Source organism: Syngnathus typhle, linkage group LG14 (assembly GCF_033458585.1).
Source record: "Syngnathus typhle isolate RoL2023-S1 ecotype Sweden linkage group LG14, RoL_Styp_1.0, whole genome shotgun sequence".
In the NCBI taxonomy this organism is placed as follows: domain Eukaryota; kingdom Metazoa; phylum Chordata; class Actinopteri; order Syngnathiformes; family Syngnathidae; genus Syngnathus; species Syngnathus typhle.
This window is the reverse complement of record NC_083751.1, coordinates 7,665,564-7,684,856: the sequence shown is the minus strand read 5'-3', so window position 1 is coordinate 7,684,856 and position 19,293 is coordinate 7,665,564. Positions and strand designations below refer to the sequence as shown.

The 19,293-nt window shown below is 42.1% G+C and overlaps 1 protein-coding gene across 1 annotated transcript; it reads right to left on the bottom strand.

Moving 5' to 3' along the window:
- Nucleotides 1-4,562: 4,562 nt before the first annotated feature.
- Nucleotides 4,563-18,235, bottom strand: LOC133167509 (dynamin-like 120 kDa protein, mitochondrial). The gene is made up of 4 exons (XM_061298363.1): nt 18,136-18,235; nt 17,911-18,063; nt 17,647-17,803; nt 4,563-5,121 (listed from the first exon to the last, which is right to left on the bottom strand). Exons 1-4 carry the CDS (start codon nt 18,139-18,141, stop codon nt 5,102-5,104), a joined length of 336 nt encoding a protein of 111 aa, XP_061154347.1. The 5' UTR covers nt 18,142-18,235; the 3' UTR covers nt 4,563-5,101.
- Nucleotides 18,236-19,293: the final 1,058 nt, after the last annotated feature.

Below are 19,293 nucleotides of genomic sequence, written 5' to 3'. Positions count from 1 at the left end.
CGTAGCAAGAACCTGTTTAATTTAGCTATTGCAAGGGGAGAGTGAACTTTTACACCAACTGTGGTCTGACTAGTTTCCATTGTATCATTTCTGCAGTGTTGTACTATGATGATATTGTATCTCACTCTCCACCAACATCAATGTCAAGCGGTGTTGGTCAAGCGGCTCCTCCAAAGCTGGAATGGAATAGTACAAGTTTACACGATCATACACGTCAGACAGACATATCTGGATCCTAGTTAGCATTGGCAGATGTCTGCTCTCTATTTTCTGTTTGCGTTTGAGTTACGGAAAGTCCTGATGCATCCTCAGAGACCAGCTCCTCCTCCGCCTCTTGTGTTTGCTTTGTTTGTATTAGCAGTCGGCTGGAGTGAATTAAGGATGAAGAGAGGAGCATCCATCTCCGTCTGGATTTAGCTTCCCGCTCGTGCAAAAATAAGTGGCCAATTAAGTTGGCGGCAACCGTGTGCGCTTGTCCCTATCTGACTGCAGATTAATGACCGGCCAGCGCTTTCCCTCTCCACGCCCATTTATCAGAAGCAGCAACTAGGTCAGATGATGATTAAATGTTCGGACCGCCGGGTCCTCCTGGGGCCCCGGGTCCTAGCATCGCCGTCGGCTCCTGGCTGGATTTAATTGCTGGCCTTTCTCCTGCCGCCGAGAGGAAAGGAAGGCGATTGCATTGGCAGCTCCTATTAGCCCAAGAGTGCTGCGATGTCTCCCATCTTGAAGAGCCCACTTCATTAAAAGATTCCCACTTAGGCACAATTGGACCTTTCTCACTGTCACTGTCAACCACCCAGTACACTTTGACAACCTGCTGTGAACTAGTGCAAGTACCACTCCAAAAGTTAAGCAATGATGATTGGGGTCCAATTAGAAAAGTGAAGGAATTGGAAAATAGAATTAGTCTGCTCGACTTACCGCTGTTACTTGTAATAACATTTTCTATACTGCTTTTGTCATTTAGGGTTGGTAGAGAGTGGGAGCCAATCCATGCAAACTCAGACTCCACCGAGGATTGGTCACTAGTTACTCACAAGGCACATTCACAACATCACTGTGTGGGAACTCAACCCACGTTGATAAATAAATCACCCAGATTTAGCTTTACTTGACACACAAGAATAAATTGTATGATTCATAAATTTGTAATGTGAAAGATAGTCACAACACAGACACAGTAATAAGTGTAAAAAGAAGTTAACCCAAATAATACACAAGCTTAGCATTACCATGGTCAGTCTGCACTGTCATTTTGGATGCATGCGCACACACACACTTCACGTCTCTTTTAGGCCGGCTCATTGATCAGTGGGTGCTCTTCTTTAAATGTGATTACTGAGTGCAAGGCAGCAAGAGAGCACTTGATGAAATTAGCCTAGCAAGCGCATGTAATGGAATTTATGTGTGTGCGTGTGTAAGGGGGGGTCAGTCACTCTCACATGAGCGTCTGTCAAGAGTCTTACTATCAGCTGCTAATTGACTACTGAGTCAACAAGGAGAAGTGTGTGCATCTTTAACAGTATTACTCTTAAATACCTACACACGTTTTTCTCTAAGCATTTCTATAAACTCTTCTATACTCACTAGATTCGAACGAAGAGTCAAATCAGTCTTTCATAAAATTTTCTCAAGCTATATTGAGGCAAGCCACATAAAAATCTCTTAGGTGGCATATCACCAAATGAAAGAGCGTTTAATCATTATGGCTGTCACTATATGCCACTGGCATAGATAGAAGAACATTAATGCATGGATATGTTGCAAATAAATTGGATTAAGTGGTCAAAATTGCACAATTTTGCAAGGCACGTCAGGTAATCAATCGCAAATGTGGGAAGCTCTGCGTAATAATGATCTCACTTCGACTATATACAGAAATTTTTATTTGAACCATCAAAAATAAAAAACGCGAATCACTGGTGAAAGGATTCAATCGCCGCCAGTGTGACCCGGGCGGGCCTTTCAGCCGCAAAGCTTTTCAAGCGGCGGCTGGCCGGACAATACGCGACTGGTGTCCGGACTCGGACCGGCCCCTGAGCCGATTATGAAGCACTAACAACGCCCCCCCTTACCGGGCCTACGGGGTCAGCGGCCAGGATGACCTGTGATCTCCCGCCATGTTTGGACACGTCCGTGCACAAAGCGTCTAATTAGAATATGCATGGGAAGGAAGGAGGGCAAGAGTGCTCCGGACTGTTGCATGCGCTTCCATGTGCGTCTACGTATGATGTTGGCATGGCGACCTGGTCAGTGACTGCCGGACCACCGGACCATCTCCCCCGCATGTGTCCTCTCTTGTCCGAGGTCTCATTGTTAGGAGGCCAGGGGGAGGAATTACACCAGGGATGATCCCGTATTACTGGGCCAGGCCGCCATTCAGGTTGCTCTTAGTTTTGTTGGCCTGCTCTGGTTTTATCCTCCGCTCTGAGTTGGGCCACTGAGCCCAGTTCTTTGATGTCCTCATAGACTGACCGCCATACGGCACAACAAATGCAACACTAATACTTTGCAGCCTTTGAAAATATTTTCCATTGTTAAAATGAACAGAGCAAGAATTTGTTGTCAAATGAACTTGTGGAAGAAGACTTGCCTTTCTGGATTGGGTGTGACCAATATACGGCAATTTTATAATTGATGTTATGATTATGTTAAATCTGTGCTGAGACCAGGAAAAACAAAACCCAGCACAACTGTGTTCAATTTACAGTTTCCTACTTTAAATAAAGTTTCCTGATGATCAGAGGCTGCTGTTGAAACCAAAAAAGGGGAAAATCTCTTGATAGAAAGAGAAATTGTAGTATTGAAATGATGCTGTTTATTCAAATGATATAATGTTAATTTGGACATTATAAAATAAAAATCAATGCTTTATGTGTCCCAAAAAGCAAATAGTGAGTTTGCTTCATGTTTCTTGCTAAATACGTTTGCAATTATTACCAAAAGCATGACGACAGGTGGGCTGTGGCAACCTTATGACTTGGCCTGTTTTATAAGGACATATTTTTTTTCTTAAAATTTTCAAATTGAGTTCTATAAGTTAAAGGTCAAATTAATGGTTGAAATATTTTTGAAATCATTAGTTTAATTTTTATACTAATACCTGGCAATTGAACAGGGGTGTGCAGACTTATTATACCCATAGTAGAACTCATGACTGCATAGGTCTGGTCTAATGATAATGATTAAAAATCAGAACTTATTTTTTACATGCAAATCTTTATCTCCACAGTGGGCCCTACATCATCCAGCTGTTCGGACTTTAAACGGCGACCTGCAACTAACCTCTAAAGCAGCGTGTGCACGCGCGCGTGCAATGCCTTTGGAGCAGCCAGCCGTCCGTACTGTTTTTATTGCTCACGTCATACACAGCCAGAGGGTGTGTGTGAATGCGTGCATGTGTGTCAGGAATGGCCGGGGGTCCCGCTCTGCGTGTACTCATTCAGCAAAGAGGTCGTGTGTCAGGGGTCAAAGGATCTGTGCGGAGAGCATGAGGTGGCTCGAGGTGCTGGCGAGGTGGGGGTGGGGCGTGATGAGAGTGTGTGAGCACGTTATAGAGGGAGCAGTGGTGCACATAGCCTGAGGTAGATAGGCTATCTTAATTAGTCTCTGGAGACTTTAAGGGGCGGTGTGTTCTGGGAGTTTTTGAAGGCAACCCGCTGTTACTTTTAGGCGATGTATATATTGTGATACGGACACAGTACAACTTTGAAATTCCCTGAGAAATACATTCCCTGGGACACGAGTGCAATTCAAGAGTTCTCAATGTAAAATTGTTTTCGAAAAACAGATTTGTCATTTTTATCATGTTTCTATTTTATGAAATCTTGCCAAAATTGTAAGTATTCATGCTTTGTTTAAGGTTGATTGATATCCTCGCCGAATAGTCTGTTGAATTTGACTTTTATATAATGCTATTTTACATCTTCATTTACTAGTCATAGTTTGTACAGTTTGTGTGCTGGTAACTTATACAACCTAAACTTTTTATATTTGTTTTACTTCAACTGTGCATCTTCTGTGAACCATGAATTTAAAGAAGAATTGAATGAGTTCAATTAAAAAAGTGGAACTCTTGTGGAACATAGTTTGGGATGGATTCACATGAACAGACCCAATTCCGACCTGATTTCTAGACTGAAAATCATTTGTGTGTGTGTGCGTGTGTGTGTGTGTGTGTGTGTGTGTGTGTGTGTGTGTGTGTGTGTGTGTGTGTGTACATTGCGGCACTGTTTGCTGAGAGACAGTCGGAAGGCTGAGCACATTATCCACCTATTAAAGTTCTGACATTATTTACCTCACTCCTCTCTGAGGGATCGCCTGATGAAAGGCCGCCAAGTGCTTGTGTGTGTGTGTTTCACTCGTGTCTGGAGAGACGACAACTACAGTCACTCATTGTTGGCAGAGCAAACATTGCGGAGCGTCCGACAGCACACAATGTGCAGCGCGCGCACACACGCACGTGCACGCACACACACGCACGCACACACATGCACACACTTGAAGAACCAACGCTGACAAACAATTAGCTGACCAAGGTGTAAATATTTTGCCAGACTTTATTTGAAAACATGCAGGTTGATACAATTTCAAACAGATTTTTTTTTTGACTGCACTAAATCTGCCTGCACCAATACGACAAACTAGAGGTGTTGTTACTTTGTAAGCTGCATACATTTGCTCAATATAACAGGGTAGGCAAGTTGTACACACGCCAAGTAGATGATTTGTGGCCACCATGACAACATCAGCAACACAACACAAATTATTTTTAATTGTTATTTCTAAGAAAATTGTTAACGGATTTCTGTTTTAAACAATAAATTATACGAGTATTATGCGCAGTGACCACCGCCAGTTTATATTCAGTTATTATTTGATTTAACGATTTGAAGAATATTGAAGAAGAAGCTTACCATTGAAGAAGAAGCTTACCATTGCTCACAACACAAACACTATTGTGGTTTGATCAGCTGTCAAGTTGCTCTCTAAGGTGGCCAGTAAACATTTCTAATGGACTGCCTGTTCCAATGTTTGCCAGTGCAGAGAGGAGACGTGTGGAGGTCAAAGAAGGTCAGCTGAGCAAAGCGGTGACCTTTCATCTCCTGCACCAGCGACCTGCAGGTGAATAAACAGAGCAAAAGAGTGGGAGACATGTTACATTAGTGTTTTCATACATTACATTAGTGTTATTTTTCTGATAAAATAGGACAGAATATTATGCGTGTATTGCAAAATATGCCAAGTGGACCTAAATTGACACACATTCTGCATTTTTAAAAGAAATTACAGTTTCCAGATGTCTTAATCACGCATCTGTGACAAGGCTTTACTTTCATTCTTTTCTTAGAGCCCTGTTATGAGGGGCCGTCCTGTCTCACGCAAATAAGCCACAACCGGCCCACTTTGACTGCAGAATGACAACCCAGGCCCAAAAGGTGTGAGCCTCTTTTAATCTGTGCATCCAACAACACTGCAGCTCTGCTTTGCCATCGGTTTTGAAATGAAAATTGTGGCCAAAATCAGAATTGCTCCCTCACAGACACATTTTCGGAAACAGGCAGCTCCCAAAAGATTTAAATGGTTGTGTAATTTCACACCATGGATGTACAGCCACTGGTTTATCTAACAAAAAACTTAATTTTGTATGTCTTAAGAAAAGTCATTTTTGTTGGTTTGCTAAAAGAAAATGGACGTATAGATGGTCTTCAAGGAGCAGTGATGATATGTTAAATAGCCACAAATGAGCTCATTTGCCTAAATGGTCCTCATAATCCGATTTGGAACCGTCATTTGTATCAAGGTCATGTGAAAAAACACTGAGGAATATGCATGGCAGAATTCTTGGCGCCACTTTCCATGTAACGTGGCAATTCCCTCGTCTTAATGTAAAAGGACACACACTATGTTGAACTTGAACAATGGTGGGAAACCTGGCAAATAAGCCTGTTTAGCCATTTAGTTGGAAGAAGCCGTGTAGAACAGGCCTGTTTGGGAATTGAAATCAAATTAAAAGACATAAGCTTGCTGGAAATGAGATTTCCTGAAAAGAGACCAAAAAAAAGTCTCGCTGACTCAGCCAATCGTGTTAGTCGTGCGATGCTGCCAACATGGTGGCGCGTGTTTACTTTTGGTTTTAACGCCCACTAAGACACTATTGACGGCCAGTCAAGTAACCTCACCAGACCGTTTTTGCTTGGACACTTAGGCGATAAAAGGTGGTCCTCGGCAGCCCCCCTCCGATGACAAGTGACCGATCTAAGGATACAATGTCAACCTGGCAACGCAGCCTGGATCTATCTGGCAACCGGGATCAATGTTTACCTAAAGGCTCAGGCGGCTCAGGCGGCTCAGGCCACACCTCACCTGCCGCCCTCACGGGTTACCATGAATGGCCACATAATCCCCTTTAATAATCCATGCAAACCCACACTAGTTTCTCGGGCCTAAAGCGCACCCCCCTTACACTCGATTAAGAAACACTTTGTGCCGCCATCACTTTTTCCATGGCAACTTTGCATAAAGAGAGTTCCCACCCACCCCATTTTTACAGACACAAGTCCCTTTTCAACGCTTGTGCCTGCCTCTCTTCCTGCATTACATCACTCAATCACTGTTTAACTGACCGCTGGGCGACACAGGCTCCATTTAGGATATTTGGACACATCTTTAGACGGGTACTTTTTAACAGATTAGCTTTATAATAAACGGACAAGATGCAGTCCCATTGGCTTTACCAAAATGGCACAACAAATTGAAAACTGTTTCCCTTAAAAAAAAATCTATGAAAACAACTGAAAAATGTGTTACATGCGCACAAAACAAATTTAAATCTACTTAAATTTAACCCTAAAATACAATAAAATGGATTTTCGTTCATTTAAACTTATTACTTAAGAGTTATATGTACATTTATATTTTATCTGCAGGCATCTAGTAACTTCTTTTACATTTAATGACTTTTTCCAAAACCTTTTCAGTGACTAATATTTTGATTTGTCATTCAAATTTATTCAAAATGATTATTTAACCTCCCCCCCGACTTTAATCATGATTTTTTATGAGTTCATAATAATTGTATTAAAATTTACACAAGTGTATTTTTTAACCAAGTGTTAATTGTACTTTATTACCATGTTTTAATGACTTTTTGTTGTAATTTATTTTTTAACGGCCTATTATTAAATATCTTCTTGTTATAATATGTATGAAACAAAAATGCATTCCATATTATTGGAATCCCAGTCTACCTAACATGTATTTTTTTTTCTGTCTATGTGTGCCCAAATTAGGAGATTACAACAAACTCAGATGAGGAGAAAAATGCAGACAGCACATCAGGGGGATGTTTCACCATTTCACAAAGGACTGATTCATTTGTGACGACTCGTGCGGGGAGACGCTGAGGTCATCTTGCAAATTCTTGAATGAATGAGATCACGCAGTCATCGTCTAATTACGCACACACACACACACGCACACACACACACACACACACGCGCACACACACACACACACACACACATATGCATATATTAACGCATAGTGGACCACCTAAGAATTCACACCTCCATCAACTTGAAACTTTAAATCTGCTCATAATTTATTGCGTTCACACACACACACGCGCACACACACACACACACACACACAAGAGTGTTCTCGTGTGTGTGTGTGTATGTTAGGGGCGTGACAAACAAAGGTCAGTAACCTCTATGACTTGGCTAAAATCCCCACGGGCCCAATTCGACGGAATGGACCCCACAGCGCAATGGGAAGAAGGCAAGGACATAATGAACACAAAGGGCAATTGTGACACGGCGCTGCAAAAGAATGAGGCCTCGGGGACAGTAGGCGTTTTGTCGGCTGTAGACGAGAAGTGAGATCTAGACTCGAGTCTGAGATAAGATTCACGCGGCAGGTGACTGTTTACGTTAACATCCTTATTGTGGATGGAACGGCGCTGACTGAAGTGCTGACAAGTGACTTGCTTTGGCCAAATGTAGTGGGCTCTATATAGCAATGACTCACTTGACTTCCTGTACAGTGTGGAGAATGAGTGCTTGCCGATGTTATTCTAATCTCACTGAAAACTAAACACAACATTGCTACTTGAAAAGCATCTACATGAGCAATGAGATGACCAAAATCTAAAATCCTAGTACCTAAAACAGGGATGGGCAAGTTAAATGGAGGAAGGGCCCACAATTTCCACGCGTGCCAATTTTTTAAAACTTAACCAAGCTTTGGGTTGTTTTATATTCAGTTATCGGTCTGTTTCACATTAAAGCCACAGAATCTGTGGTTTGACCTCTGTCCAAAAGATCTGCCAATGTTAATATTGAACAGGTTTAAAAATTACCATTGTCAGCCTCAACCCATTTAGAGGTAAAATGAAAGACATAAAAAAAAGTGGACCGATGCCATTAGGGTAATCATTAGTTAACCACACTGACGAGGGTTGATGCGCTTGCCAAAACTTCTCGTCCATCCCGCGAGCTCAATTAAGATCTCCATAAGAGAGGCGGAGAACAAAGCCCGTTTGGCCAACAAAAGGGCAAACATTGCTGCTAACGTCCAAAATCAAATCCTCACTATTTATTGCCTTCCTTCCCAAGACCTACCCTAGCTTTTCATCAAACACTGACCACTGCCACGCCTACTGCCACAAGACAAAATGTGTCCATGTGGTAATGTGAGGGATTTGGGAAAAAAAATGAACAAGACGGGCTCTTTTTATTGGGAAGAAAGACTAGAAATGATGCTTTGTGCACATCCGCCGCTCTGGCACATTTGACAGGTCTGGCCAGGCAGCTTTTGTGTGTATAGCATAAAGGGGATTGAGGGAGAAACACAAACTCAACTAGTATGCCGTTGTAGCGCTGGCTATTAGTCAACGTGACGGCCTTTGCAGATGCTAATGGCGTCTAGTGTGTCCCGGTATGCCTCCCTGCCGCCAGAACGTGGCCATGTGATAGCACAAAGGCATGCTGACGGAGGTTGACTTTCAACCCCACGCCACCCCACACCCTGCTTTCTTTTCACAGCTGCTACATAGTCATTAGGCACTTTTCCTTCTGAACAACAACACGCAGCAGCTAAATTGCCACACTGGGAGAAAAAGCATGTTGATAAGAGCTGTCTAAAGCTTCAGGTCACAACAGTGTTGCCACGCCCCCTTTTGTGAAAAAAAACTCAGGTGTCTGACCTGCTCATCATTCAAGACATGCTTGGTCATGAAACAAATTCGTAACTCGTAAGACAAGGTACCGTATTTTCCGCACTATAAGGCGCACTGGATTATAAGGCGCACCTTCAACGAATGGCCCATTTTAAAACTTTGTCCATATATAAGATATATACATTTGCTCCGCAGGACGGACTTTGGACACGCCTGCTGTAGTGGCTCAGTATTGGTTCATATATAAGGCCCACCTGATTATAAGGCACACTGTCGGCTTTTGAGAAAATTGGAGGTTTTTAGGTGCGCCTTATAGTGCGGAAAATACGGTACTTTTTTACACTGCAAGTCAAAGACTCCACATTCTTACCCTTGTGCGACAATTAAAGAGGATTAAAAAAATGCAACACATGAGGCATATCTGCAACATGAATCACTTTGGCATTATCTCACCATCATTAAAAGTTCAGCCACTGACGTCTTAGTGACTCATTGCAAAAAAACAAATAAGTGGAGTTGACCCTTTATTCACATCCTCAGCAAAACAATCAATTGCTTGTGGGAAATCACGAGTTGGCCTAACCTGTCCAGTAAGAACTAAATCAATTTTGTTTGTAGGATGCTTGTGGGTGGAGAAAGTCTTCAAACAGTGGTCCAAAACTGTCAGTGTGTTTTTCCCCTCCAGGTACAGATTCCGTCACATTCACACCAAAACAGCAGATGGTCTATGCTGACAGAGACAGTCAAACCTTAAGGCAGCCCTCCATTCACATCATATGATGATGAAGATGCCCATGTGCAGTCTTTCCCATTGAGGGAAAGCCACATCAAAGCATGTGGTGATATGTAACCGGCGGGCTAATGGTCAAAAGGAGATAGCATAACAACAACATTTTACATGAAAGAGAAAAGAAGGAGATTACAGGAAGAACAGTCACTTCCCCTCATGATCACACTTCTATTGTCCGGACAACACATAGGACGAGCGAGCCCTTCACTCTCGTGTACTGTCGCACGAGATGAGCGAGCGATGTAAAGCGCACTTAATCGCTGATTAAACAAAGTCCAACTGAGGCTGGCAAGGCAGCCTGCAGACTTGGGCCTGACTGGCTCTATGTGACCCTCGGCTAATCTGCCTTGATCTGCCTCGAGCACAAACTCAAACAAGTGGGCTTGATGAGTAAACTGGCACTGGCTGCTCCATACTGGTCATTCGGGTACACGTGAACCTCCATCGATTGTTTTCCTGCAAGAAGGCCCGATGACAACAAAAGCTGGAACAGTCCACTGCAGTAAGATAAATCATTGTGGTTTGAAGCTCAGGGCGACAGTGTCCTAAGTGTCCATTTCAGGTCAAGACAAAGGTGACAAGTATGCACGTGCTCTGCAGTGAAACCAAATCTCACCATGGCTTGTGCGTAGCACCTTTGATGCAGCGCGGCTGCTCAAGTATCTCTTTCCTAACAGATGAAAAGCACACGCTTGTTAGGAGACATGCGAGCACCCTGAAACAGAAGCACAGATGTGGAGTGCTAAATAACAAGACCTGAAAATTGAATCGCATGCAAATAAATACGTTTGACTGGGGAAAGACACTCATTTAATCAAATCTATTCTCTTCCTGTCTTTTATCGTTTTCGTTGTGTCCGATGTTTATATTGTCTATCTGTTTATTTATGTATTTAACTGCTGGCAACTGAATTCCCCACCCCGGGATAAATAAAGTTGTCCGTCCGTCCGTCCGTCCGTCCGTCCGTCCGTCCGTCCGTCCGTCCGTCCGTCCGTCCGTCCGTCCGTCCGTCCATCCATCCATCCATCCATCCATCTATCCATCCATCCATCCATCCATCCATCCATCCATCCATCTATCCATCCATCTATCCATCCATCCATCCATCCATCCATCCATCTATCTATCTATCTATCTATCTATCTATCTATCTATCTATCTATCTATCTATCTATCTATCTATCTATCTATCTATCTATCTATCTATCTATCCATCTATCCATCTATCCATCTATCCATCTATCCATCTATCCATCCATCCATCCATCCATCCATCCATCCATCCATCCATCCATCGGTAAACAAAATTGCAAAATACTTTTTTTAAGCTTTATTTTTTCTTAACAGTGATATACGTATATTGTTTGTTTTTTATTTTTTTTTATTCTTTAAATCATGTTCAAAATAAAGATTCATTCATTTTTTAACTTATGTTTTACAGATGAACGAATGAACACCGTCAAAAGAATATCTGTTTAATGTCAATGTAGACTTTGCTGGGGAATCATAAACACAAAAGCTACATACACGACAGCTGTGTTCCTCCATTATTGTTTTGGCTGTGTTGTGGATGCTTCAACTCAACACAAATGCATTCCCACCATTTACAAATCTGTCATTTAGAGGAAGATCCAAAACAGCTTGTCATCAGCAGCATTACAAACATGTAAACACTCTCTTTCTTCCTCTCATGATAGTCAGCTGGAAGAAATCTCAAAATACCAACCTTTAATTTTCTGTTAACACATTCCAACAAGGTAGCAGAGCATTAGAGGGAGATTACGACACCTAATGGAGGCATTAAGGAAGACTGTGTGGGGGCACGCTGATATGTCAAAAGAGCAGGTGTGGGCTAGAATGAAACATGACCTGAGCTCCGGCACGGCGGCACACGGGCCTCCACAGGCTCGGCTCAAGTGCGACCGAGAGCGATCCGAGTGGGGCGGAGGGACGACATAACTCAATCCGGGCCAATCAGAGCAGGATTACCAACATCTGTCCACATGGATGAAAAGGACTTTAGGAGGTGTAAGGGAAGTAGGCCGCCGACTGTGGGACCATCAAAACACAGGAAAGCCCCCAGCTCAGGCTTCAAAGCTTAACTTGTTCTGATGTGGCTGACGATGTCACACAGACTCATTGAGCTGCTTAACCCGGGGGGAAAACAATTGTTTATTACAAATTGACCAGAGAAGGTAATGGCTTGGAAAAACTGGAAAAAGCCCAAGATGCTTCTTCTTAGCGGAAGAGATTATCTACAAGGAGCCTGTTGCGTAATTGTCTAGCCTGGACAATTTACATTTCACGACAGAAATACTACATGACTTTAAAGTCAGTTGGTAAGGCAGCAAAACACAGCAGACACGTCACTGTTCCTGCATAGCAGTAGCGATCGAAAACTCCATTCAGATTCCTGTTTACTTAAGAGATGAGCCCCAAAACACAGTCATTCAAGCGCTGGTCCCTTTATCTCGTCATGAATATTCCCATAATCCTCTGGCTTCTATCCCGGAGGCCCCCTTCTTTTAAAATGCTGGGAGTTGTGTGGGCTACTGCGGGTGGAGGGATTCTCGTCCATTGACAAAAAGAGAGGGAGGGAGGCCCAATCCCTTCTTTCAAGAACTTCTCGCCGCTTGATCCGCACATGAAATGATATCTCGTTCACTCTTACTTTGTAGGGTCTTGCTAAGCCTGAACGCAGTAGAGGGAGAGCGGCACCAGAAAGCTGTTAATTGACCTGTAATTACCCCGGCCAAGGTTTTCATTTTGGGTTTGTCAGTTTATCCCCGTGTATTAATCAACATTTCAAATGTGATAGGCTGACATTTATTCGATAATGTTTCCATGAATCTTAAAGTTAACAATAATTGATGAATGCTCATTCTGTCAAATCTTTACAGAATGAAAACCAATGAGACAGAAATTACAATCATCTTTCTACATCGGAGCCCACTCTTTCTAACTGGAGGTAAAATTGAGGGAATAATAAAGAAAAGAATGTTTTCAACAGTATGTCAGGTGCCAAGGTTGAGGCTTCTTTATCCTTCGAAATACTGACAACAGCAACAGCAGCAGCAGCATCTCACAGTATGGTCGCTAGAGACCCGAGATGAAATTCAAGACGCCGCTTGTCATCGCGCGCACGTAAACTTTACATCATCTGAGTGCCAAGGTCACGGTGTAGCTGAGGACCTGGAACAGTTGAACATTCTGCTCTTCCCATCTTTTGTAAGACAATCTCTTAATGTAACAAACAGAAAGCTTCCGTTTTCCTCCACATGAGGCTTGATTTGTTACTAAATGCGGATTGTCACCGTGTAAAAAGCAAGTCAAGAGCAAAAATGAGCAGTGATGATAAACTGAACACCATGTCAGTTACAGAGCCATGAATCAGCCCTCCTACCTGCACGGCTTATCTAGAAAACAGATTGTTGAGAAAAAAGTGGCCGAAGATGAGGCGGGACATGTCTGAAGAGGTTAAAGCTCCAGGTCAGCCACAAGGCAAAAAGAGCAAAATCTTTTGATACATCTTTTGAATTCATCTTTTTTTTTTTTTTTAACGTATAAGGCAAATGTAAAGCTGATCATAAATTCCTCCTATACACGTGTAAGGAGAATAAATTAAGTTTACCATTTTATGGGTGAAGCTAAATCATTTTAAAGCATAGGATTGTTGATAATCATAAATCAAAACAGGTCATTTCTCTTGACATTAGAAAGGCAAAAATAATGCTGAGGAGTTATGACATTCCAACACTGCATCTCCTATTTTATTTTCAAAAATGTGAATCTTTGAAAGTGAGCATATGAATCAGGGACATGTCAAATTACATATTTTTAGTTTGAATTCATAAAATACCTATAAGTGGTGCAGCACAACATTAAAATGCAAACAAATTACATTGGAATATCCCCTTTTGAATAAACAAAGTGGAATCTAAAAAAATAAAACATCTGAAATTTCATTTGGTGCACTCACAAAATAAATAGAATGCAAAATGTATTCTTGACGAGCCACCCATAAAAAATGAACGGCTATCTATCTTCAGAGCTGTTGCTACTTGTCATCTAGAAGAAGCTGCACGTGCACACAGCAGCTCAAGATAAGGCATCATCCTTTCGAGCAGAGGAGAACAGATGAGCACTTCTCTTTGAGGCTTTCTTAATCACTCTGAAGGTAGCTGCTCCAAGCAGGAGATGAAAGGAAAGGCAGAGAAGGCATTCCAGCGTGCAAGCCCAGACAACCAGAGCATTACTAGACAACCAGAGCATTACTAGACTCCTCCTCTTCCCCATTAAATGAGGAGAGAGACTGTGAGTTCATGCATCTGTTTTTTTTTCTTTTCAGGGGGGGTGGGGGGTTCTATTTACATTAAAAATAACACATACCTCATGCGTTATATTGATAAAAGACAAGGAATACTTCACATGCACAGTCCCAAATTTCACAACATGCAAGGAAACAATACATAAACAACATAAATATTAAACATTTCATATATTTAACTGGGCTGGAATTATTTTTTCTTCACTGATTAAACATGGTGGAGCTATGTCACTTGAACATTCATTACTTATATACTGTACAATTCTGCTCAATTCTGCTCATACTAAGTAGTGGGTAGACAATTTAAAAAAATAAAAGGAAAAAAAGTTTAAGAATGCCAAACTTGCTCCACATCGTCTCCAAGACTGATGATGTATGTCTGCACCTGTACATTTTCTAAAGCATCTCTCACTGATGAACAAGACATCTCACACTTCATTAGCAAGTGAGCAAGTCCTGCACTTTTTTTCCGGTGCGCTCCACACAAATGATGGTTTTGATGAGGTGCATCTAAGCAGCCAAGTGACATCCCAGTGGGTCTCCAAAGAGGCCTGTGCTTGCACGTTAGAGGCTGGGCCTCGCTCCAACGGAGGCGAGGTGCCATACAGCTGGTTTGGCACACGCTCACTAGCACGCATTCACGCCTCGTGCGCACGCATGCACGCCTCGTGCACTGTAGTTTGAACCGCTGATTAGCACTGCTTTCACGCTCTCACTCACTAATGCACACACCTGACCTCTATTTGTAACCCGATATGGAGCGGGCCTTTCTGCAAGTAGGGGCAAATAGATCTTAACAGACTGCAGACTGCCCCTAGGAGCAGATTTCTGCCTTTGTTAAGTGTGTTTATTCTTCCTCCTGCCTCCTTTCTTTTCCTCTTATTTCCCCTCTTGTGCTCATGGTCAGGTGGAGGGAGGTGCAGCCTGTTTTTACAGGGAATACAGACACAAGGGTCAACTGGACATATTTTGCCCAAGAGCTACAGATGGAGGCAAGTACGAAGGGCAGTGTTAATCTGAGCGATGCCTCCGTCACAGTTTAGGCCTGACCTCATTGGAAAAATAAATGGAATTTTATTCCCGTCAATATATTAAGGAAAGGAGGTCACACATTTGTAAGTGTTATAAATGCAATTGAATAAGATGGGTACAACACTTTAATGGAAACATTCTGTTCCGGGACACTAGCCGATCTCTGTTTTGTACATCTTCAGAATGTCCATTGTAAAAAAGAGAACGTGGAAAAAATCTGCCTTCACAGTATTGTATGTAACATTTAAGTATAAAATCAAGCCCAACTACACAACAGTGTGTACTCAAACTTATATTTGACTGACAACCAAAGACAAGGAAAAGTTTGGACAGTGACAGGAAAGGACGCCATATTGTAACCAGCTTGACATAACATCACTATAAAACTCGACTGACAATTTCCAGAATGTTTCCTGCGTAAGGCATATTTTCCAACATCTTTTGGACTTTCTGGGAAACAATGAGCCGACATGAGTGGGATGTCTGGGATGAGTGGGACATCCTACAGCTACACAACCAACCAATGACTGACTGACACGTAGCATATAGGAAAGCAAAGACAGTAAGCTGAATGCAAGTAGACATTTCAATATTGTCATGAGTGCTAAGAGTTTGTCATTATACTACCAATAGAATAATAGAATAGAATCTATTCAATAGATCATTTCTGGATCTTTGGTCATTACACTCTTGCCCTTCGCCATCAGCCATTAACCTTTCTATGTTGACAAAAAAATAAATACTTACTGATAATACTACATGCTTATTTTCCCCAGAGCCAAATTCCAAACTTTTTAACTCTATGGGTTTAATTATTTTCTAATAGATTAATAGAATAGATAATTTCTGGATCTTTGGTCATTACACTTTTCCCCTTTGCCATCACCCATTAATATTTCTATGTTGACAAAAAAATATATATACTTTCTGATAATACAACATGCTTATTTTCCCAGAATCAAATCCCAAACTCTTTGACTCTATAGGTGTGATTATTTTCCAAACTTTCCCCAATGCAAATACTAGTATATATTTTTTTTTGCTGATACCCTTTTACTGCTTTTGACCAATTTGCTGAGACACTGTTGCAACTATAGCCAAACCATAAACACGGCTACAAACCTGCTAATGTACTTAAAAGGATAGCAGTAAAATGTTTCCGCAGACTTTTGCAGTTTGCTCCAAGAAACCATTGTGCTTTAGACCATGTCAATGAACCAGCCCATCCGCCTTACGCGGTCCAGACTGGACTAATGGAGCCCACATATGCACACACACACACACACAGGCTGCCTTACACACATAGTACGTACGTCCTCAGCAGAACAAGTGTCAGACAGCTAATGACCCAGAAATGCCACTCAGCCTTTACAAAAATGAAGAGTTTTTGGTGAGGGGTGGGGGTATTCAGTATATAACATAGCTATGATGCAAAAACAAAATTTAAGTGGCAGATTGCAGTTTTCTGAAATACATCAAATTTAAAAAGACAACCTGCCATTGTCAGGTTTTCCTTGTTTTTTTATTCCCTGTAAAGAAGTGTACATGGGAGTGTGCTATGGTTCAAACCTGTACAACACATGAGATTCCGACTACATTCCCACATCTGTTGCTGAGTAGGATTTGGTTTTGGGAATTGAGAATGTCAAGTCTGTTTGACAAAGTTTGGGCTTTACTTAAGAGGCGAGGCGGGTCCTGACATTCCCAAGAGTGTGCAAGTTTAAGGGAGAGAAATCCTAGTTTTGTTGGTGGTTCTACCTGCAAATGTGTGTTTGGCCTTCAAGCTTCACCAGCTGGTTGAAAGAGCTATTCAGTAACGTAACACCGGATCCATGTGTATTTAGACAAACTATAAATTTTGCATCCTGCTTTTCAAGGATATGGGCACAAAGGTTTGACAGTACAAAAAGATCTAATAAAGGCCCGTGTGTGCCTTGTTAAGACAGTTACCAGTCCTGGTCAAGCAAATTAAACAGAAAGACAGGCCTTGGCCAACTGTAGCAATCATTTCTTATTAGGATGCCAGGATACCCATTTTAAGAGAAGCATAAACAATGGTAAACAAGTTATTTCACAGATTAAATAAATGCTGGTTGCTTTCTTGGCCACTGCTGCCACCTACTGAGCATTTTTTCCACAATCAGAATTTGCTTTATTACTATTTTGATAAGTGTTGCAATAATAGACCCTGCAAAAAATTCGACATTCATTTTCTATACTGTCTTTGTATATAACATACTCATTCACATCTACAAACAATTTAATTTTCAATTAGACTAACAAGCAGGTTTTTGGAACGTGAAGTTTGTGTACCTGGAGAAAACCCATGGTGCAGTCCATGCATAATCCACGCAGGAAGGCCAGAGCTCAGATTCGAACCTGCTCTTTCCATAGCTGATGCCATGTTCTTCGACCAGGAGTGAAAATCAAGGTTTGTTGGGTCGCACTCAGGCTTATCCGGGCTCGCCCTCTGATGGACGCAAACCACAACAAGAACATTGTAAGAACATTACAAATGCCAGCTGACATAGTTGACCTCGTATTCAGTTAGCCAAAATACATTGACAGTCTGTTTACCGGGCTGTCCATGGCCCTCTCGTTCCACTTGTGCCTCTTGATGCCCTCGTCCTTCACGGCCTCCTTAAGCTTGTCAAAAATGTCATCCTGGTCTTTGCCTTTGTATTCAGCCATGAAGCAAGCAAATTCCTCCTGCAGCGTCTCCCAAGCAACCTCAAAACAAGACCAGCGTTGTCAATCAAAGCAGTAAACAGGAAGTTACTCGTGATTGGGTAGATTGCTTACAAACATGTGTCCAGGGATGGTATTGAAAAAAACACTGATTCTTGCCCGACCTAGGTAATGCGGACGTCATCAAGCATAACTGAGAAAACAAAAGTGAAACTCTTTTGGAGGACTCACTTTCAAGTGCATCTCCATCACCACAGATGTGATTGCACTCGACTGTGAGCAGTTACCCCCCTACACCCACCCACACCATATCCCCTTGTGGCATTTTTACAATGGAACAATACTATACCATACCCCCAAGAGATTGCGACTCATTTATTCTGGATAACCCTCTTCACTGTCAATAATCATAATTTCCATCCACTAGTGCAGGTTGGATAACCAGACCACCCTTGTTGTTCATGTCCTTGGACCATTCATCAAGAGTATTGATTGTAAAGAAATGTTGCCACGCAGACGAGGCACAACAAACCAGTATGCACGTCTATTGCTACAATCCTACTTGACAATACTCCAAATATTTTCCTCCTCATTTAGAAGCACAGTTTATATGGAGTCTTTTTTGCATTCCCTTTGCCTTGATAGATTATTCCTTTACTCAATCCATGAGCCACTAACCATCCACAGCACAAATTGTGCCATGTGATCAACTACGTGTTGGTGACTCGATATGCAAGGACACTATAGACATGACTTGACCTTTTGTGTTTTATGTGTATGATGTAACATTAACTGCCAGACAATTAAAGGTGCCAGTTTGACTAAATTTAGGTGATGACTTACACTTAAACATGTTTAACTAGCCTCTAAGGAGAACAGAGGATGGGGAGTTGGGGATTTTTGCACACTCATGTTCAACATCAGTAATTAAACGTACGTAGCCCCACACTCACCCGATGCCAAGCCACTGTTCCCTATTCACAGTGGCGATTAGGCTAATTGCTGGGTTGAGGGGCCGCAGTGGCGCCAAACAAGGATGGTGGCTGGCTGAGTGTGATTTGATGAGCTGTGAATCGATATAGCACACAATGGACCAATGGGTACCTGCAGGAGCATAGCCATAAATCTCTGGTTTTCTTAGCCTGTGATTGTCTCGGCTAATTGCTGCAGGAGGGCAGAGCTAACATGGGAAAAGTGTCAGTATAAAAAAAGTGGCCCATCACCTGAGCTGGGGAAAAGGGAGGAGAGGGGGTTGAAAGGAATAATAGCACC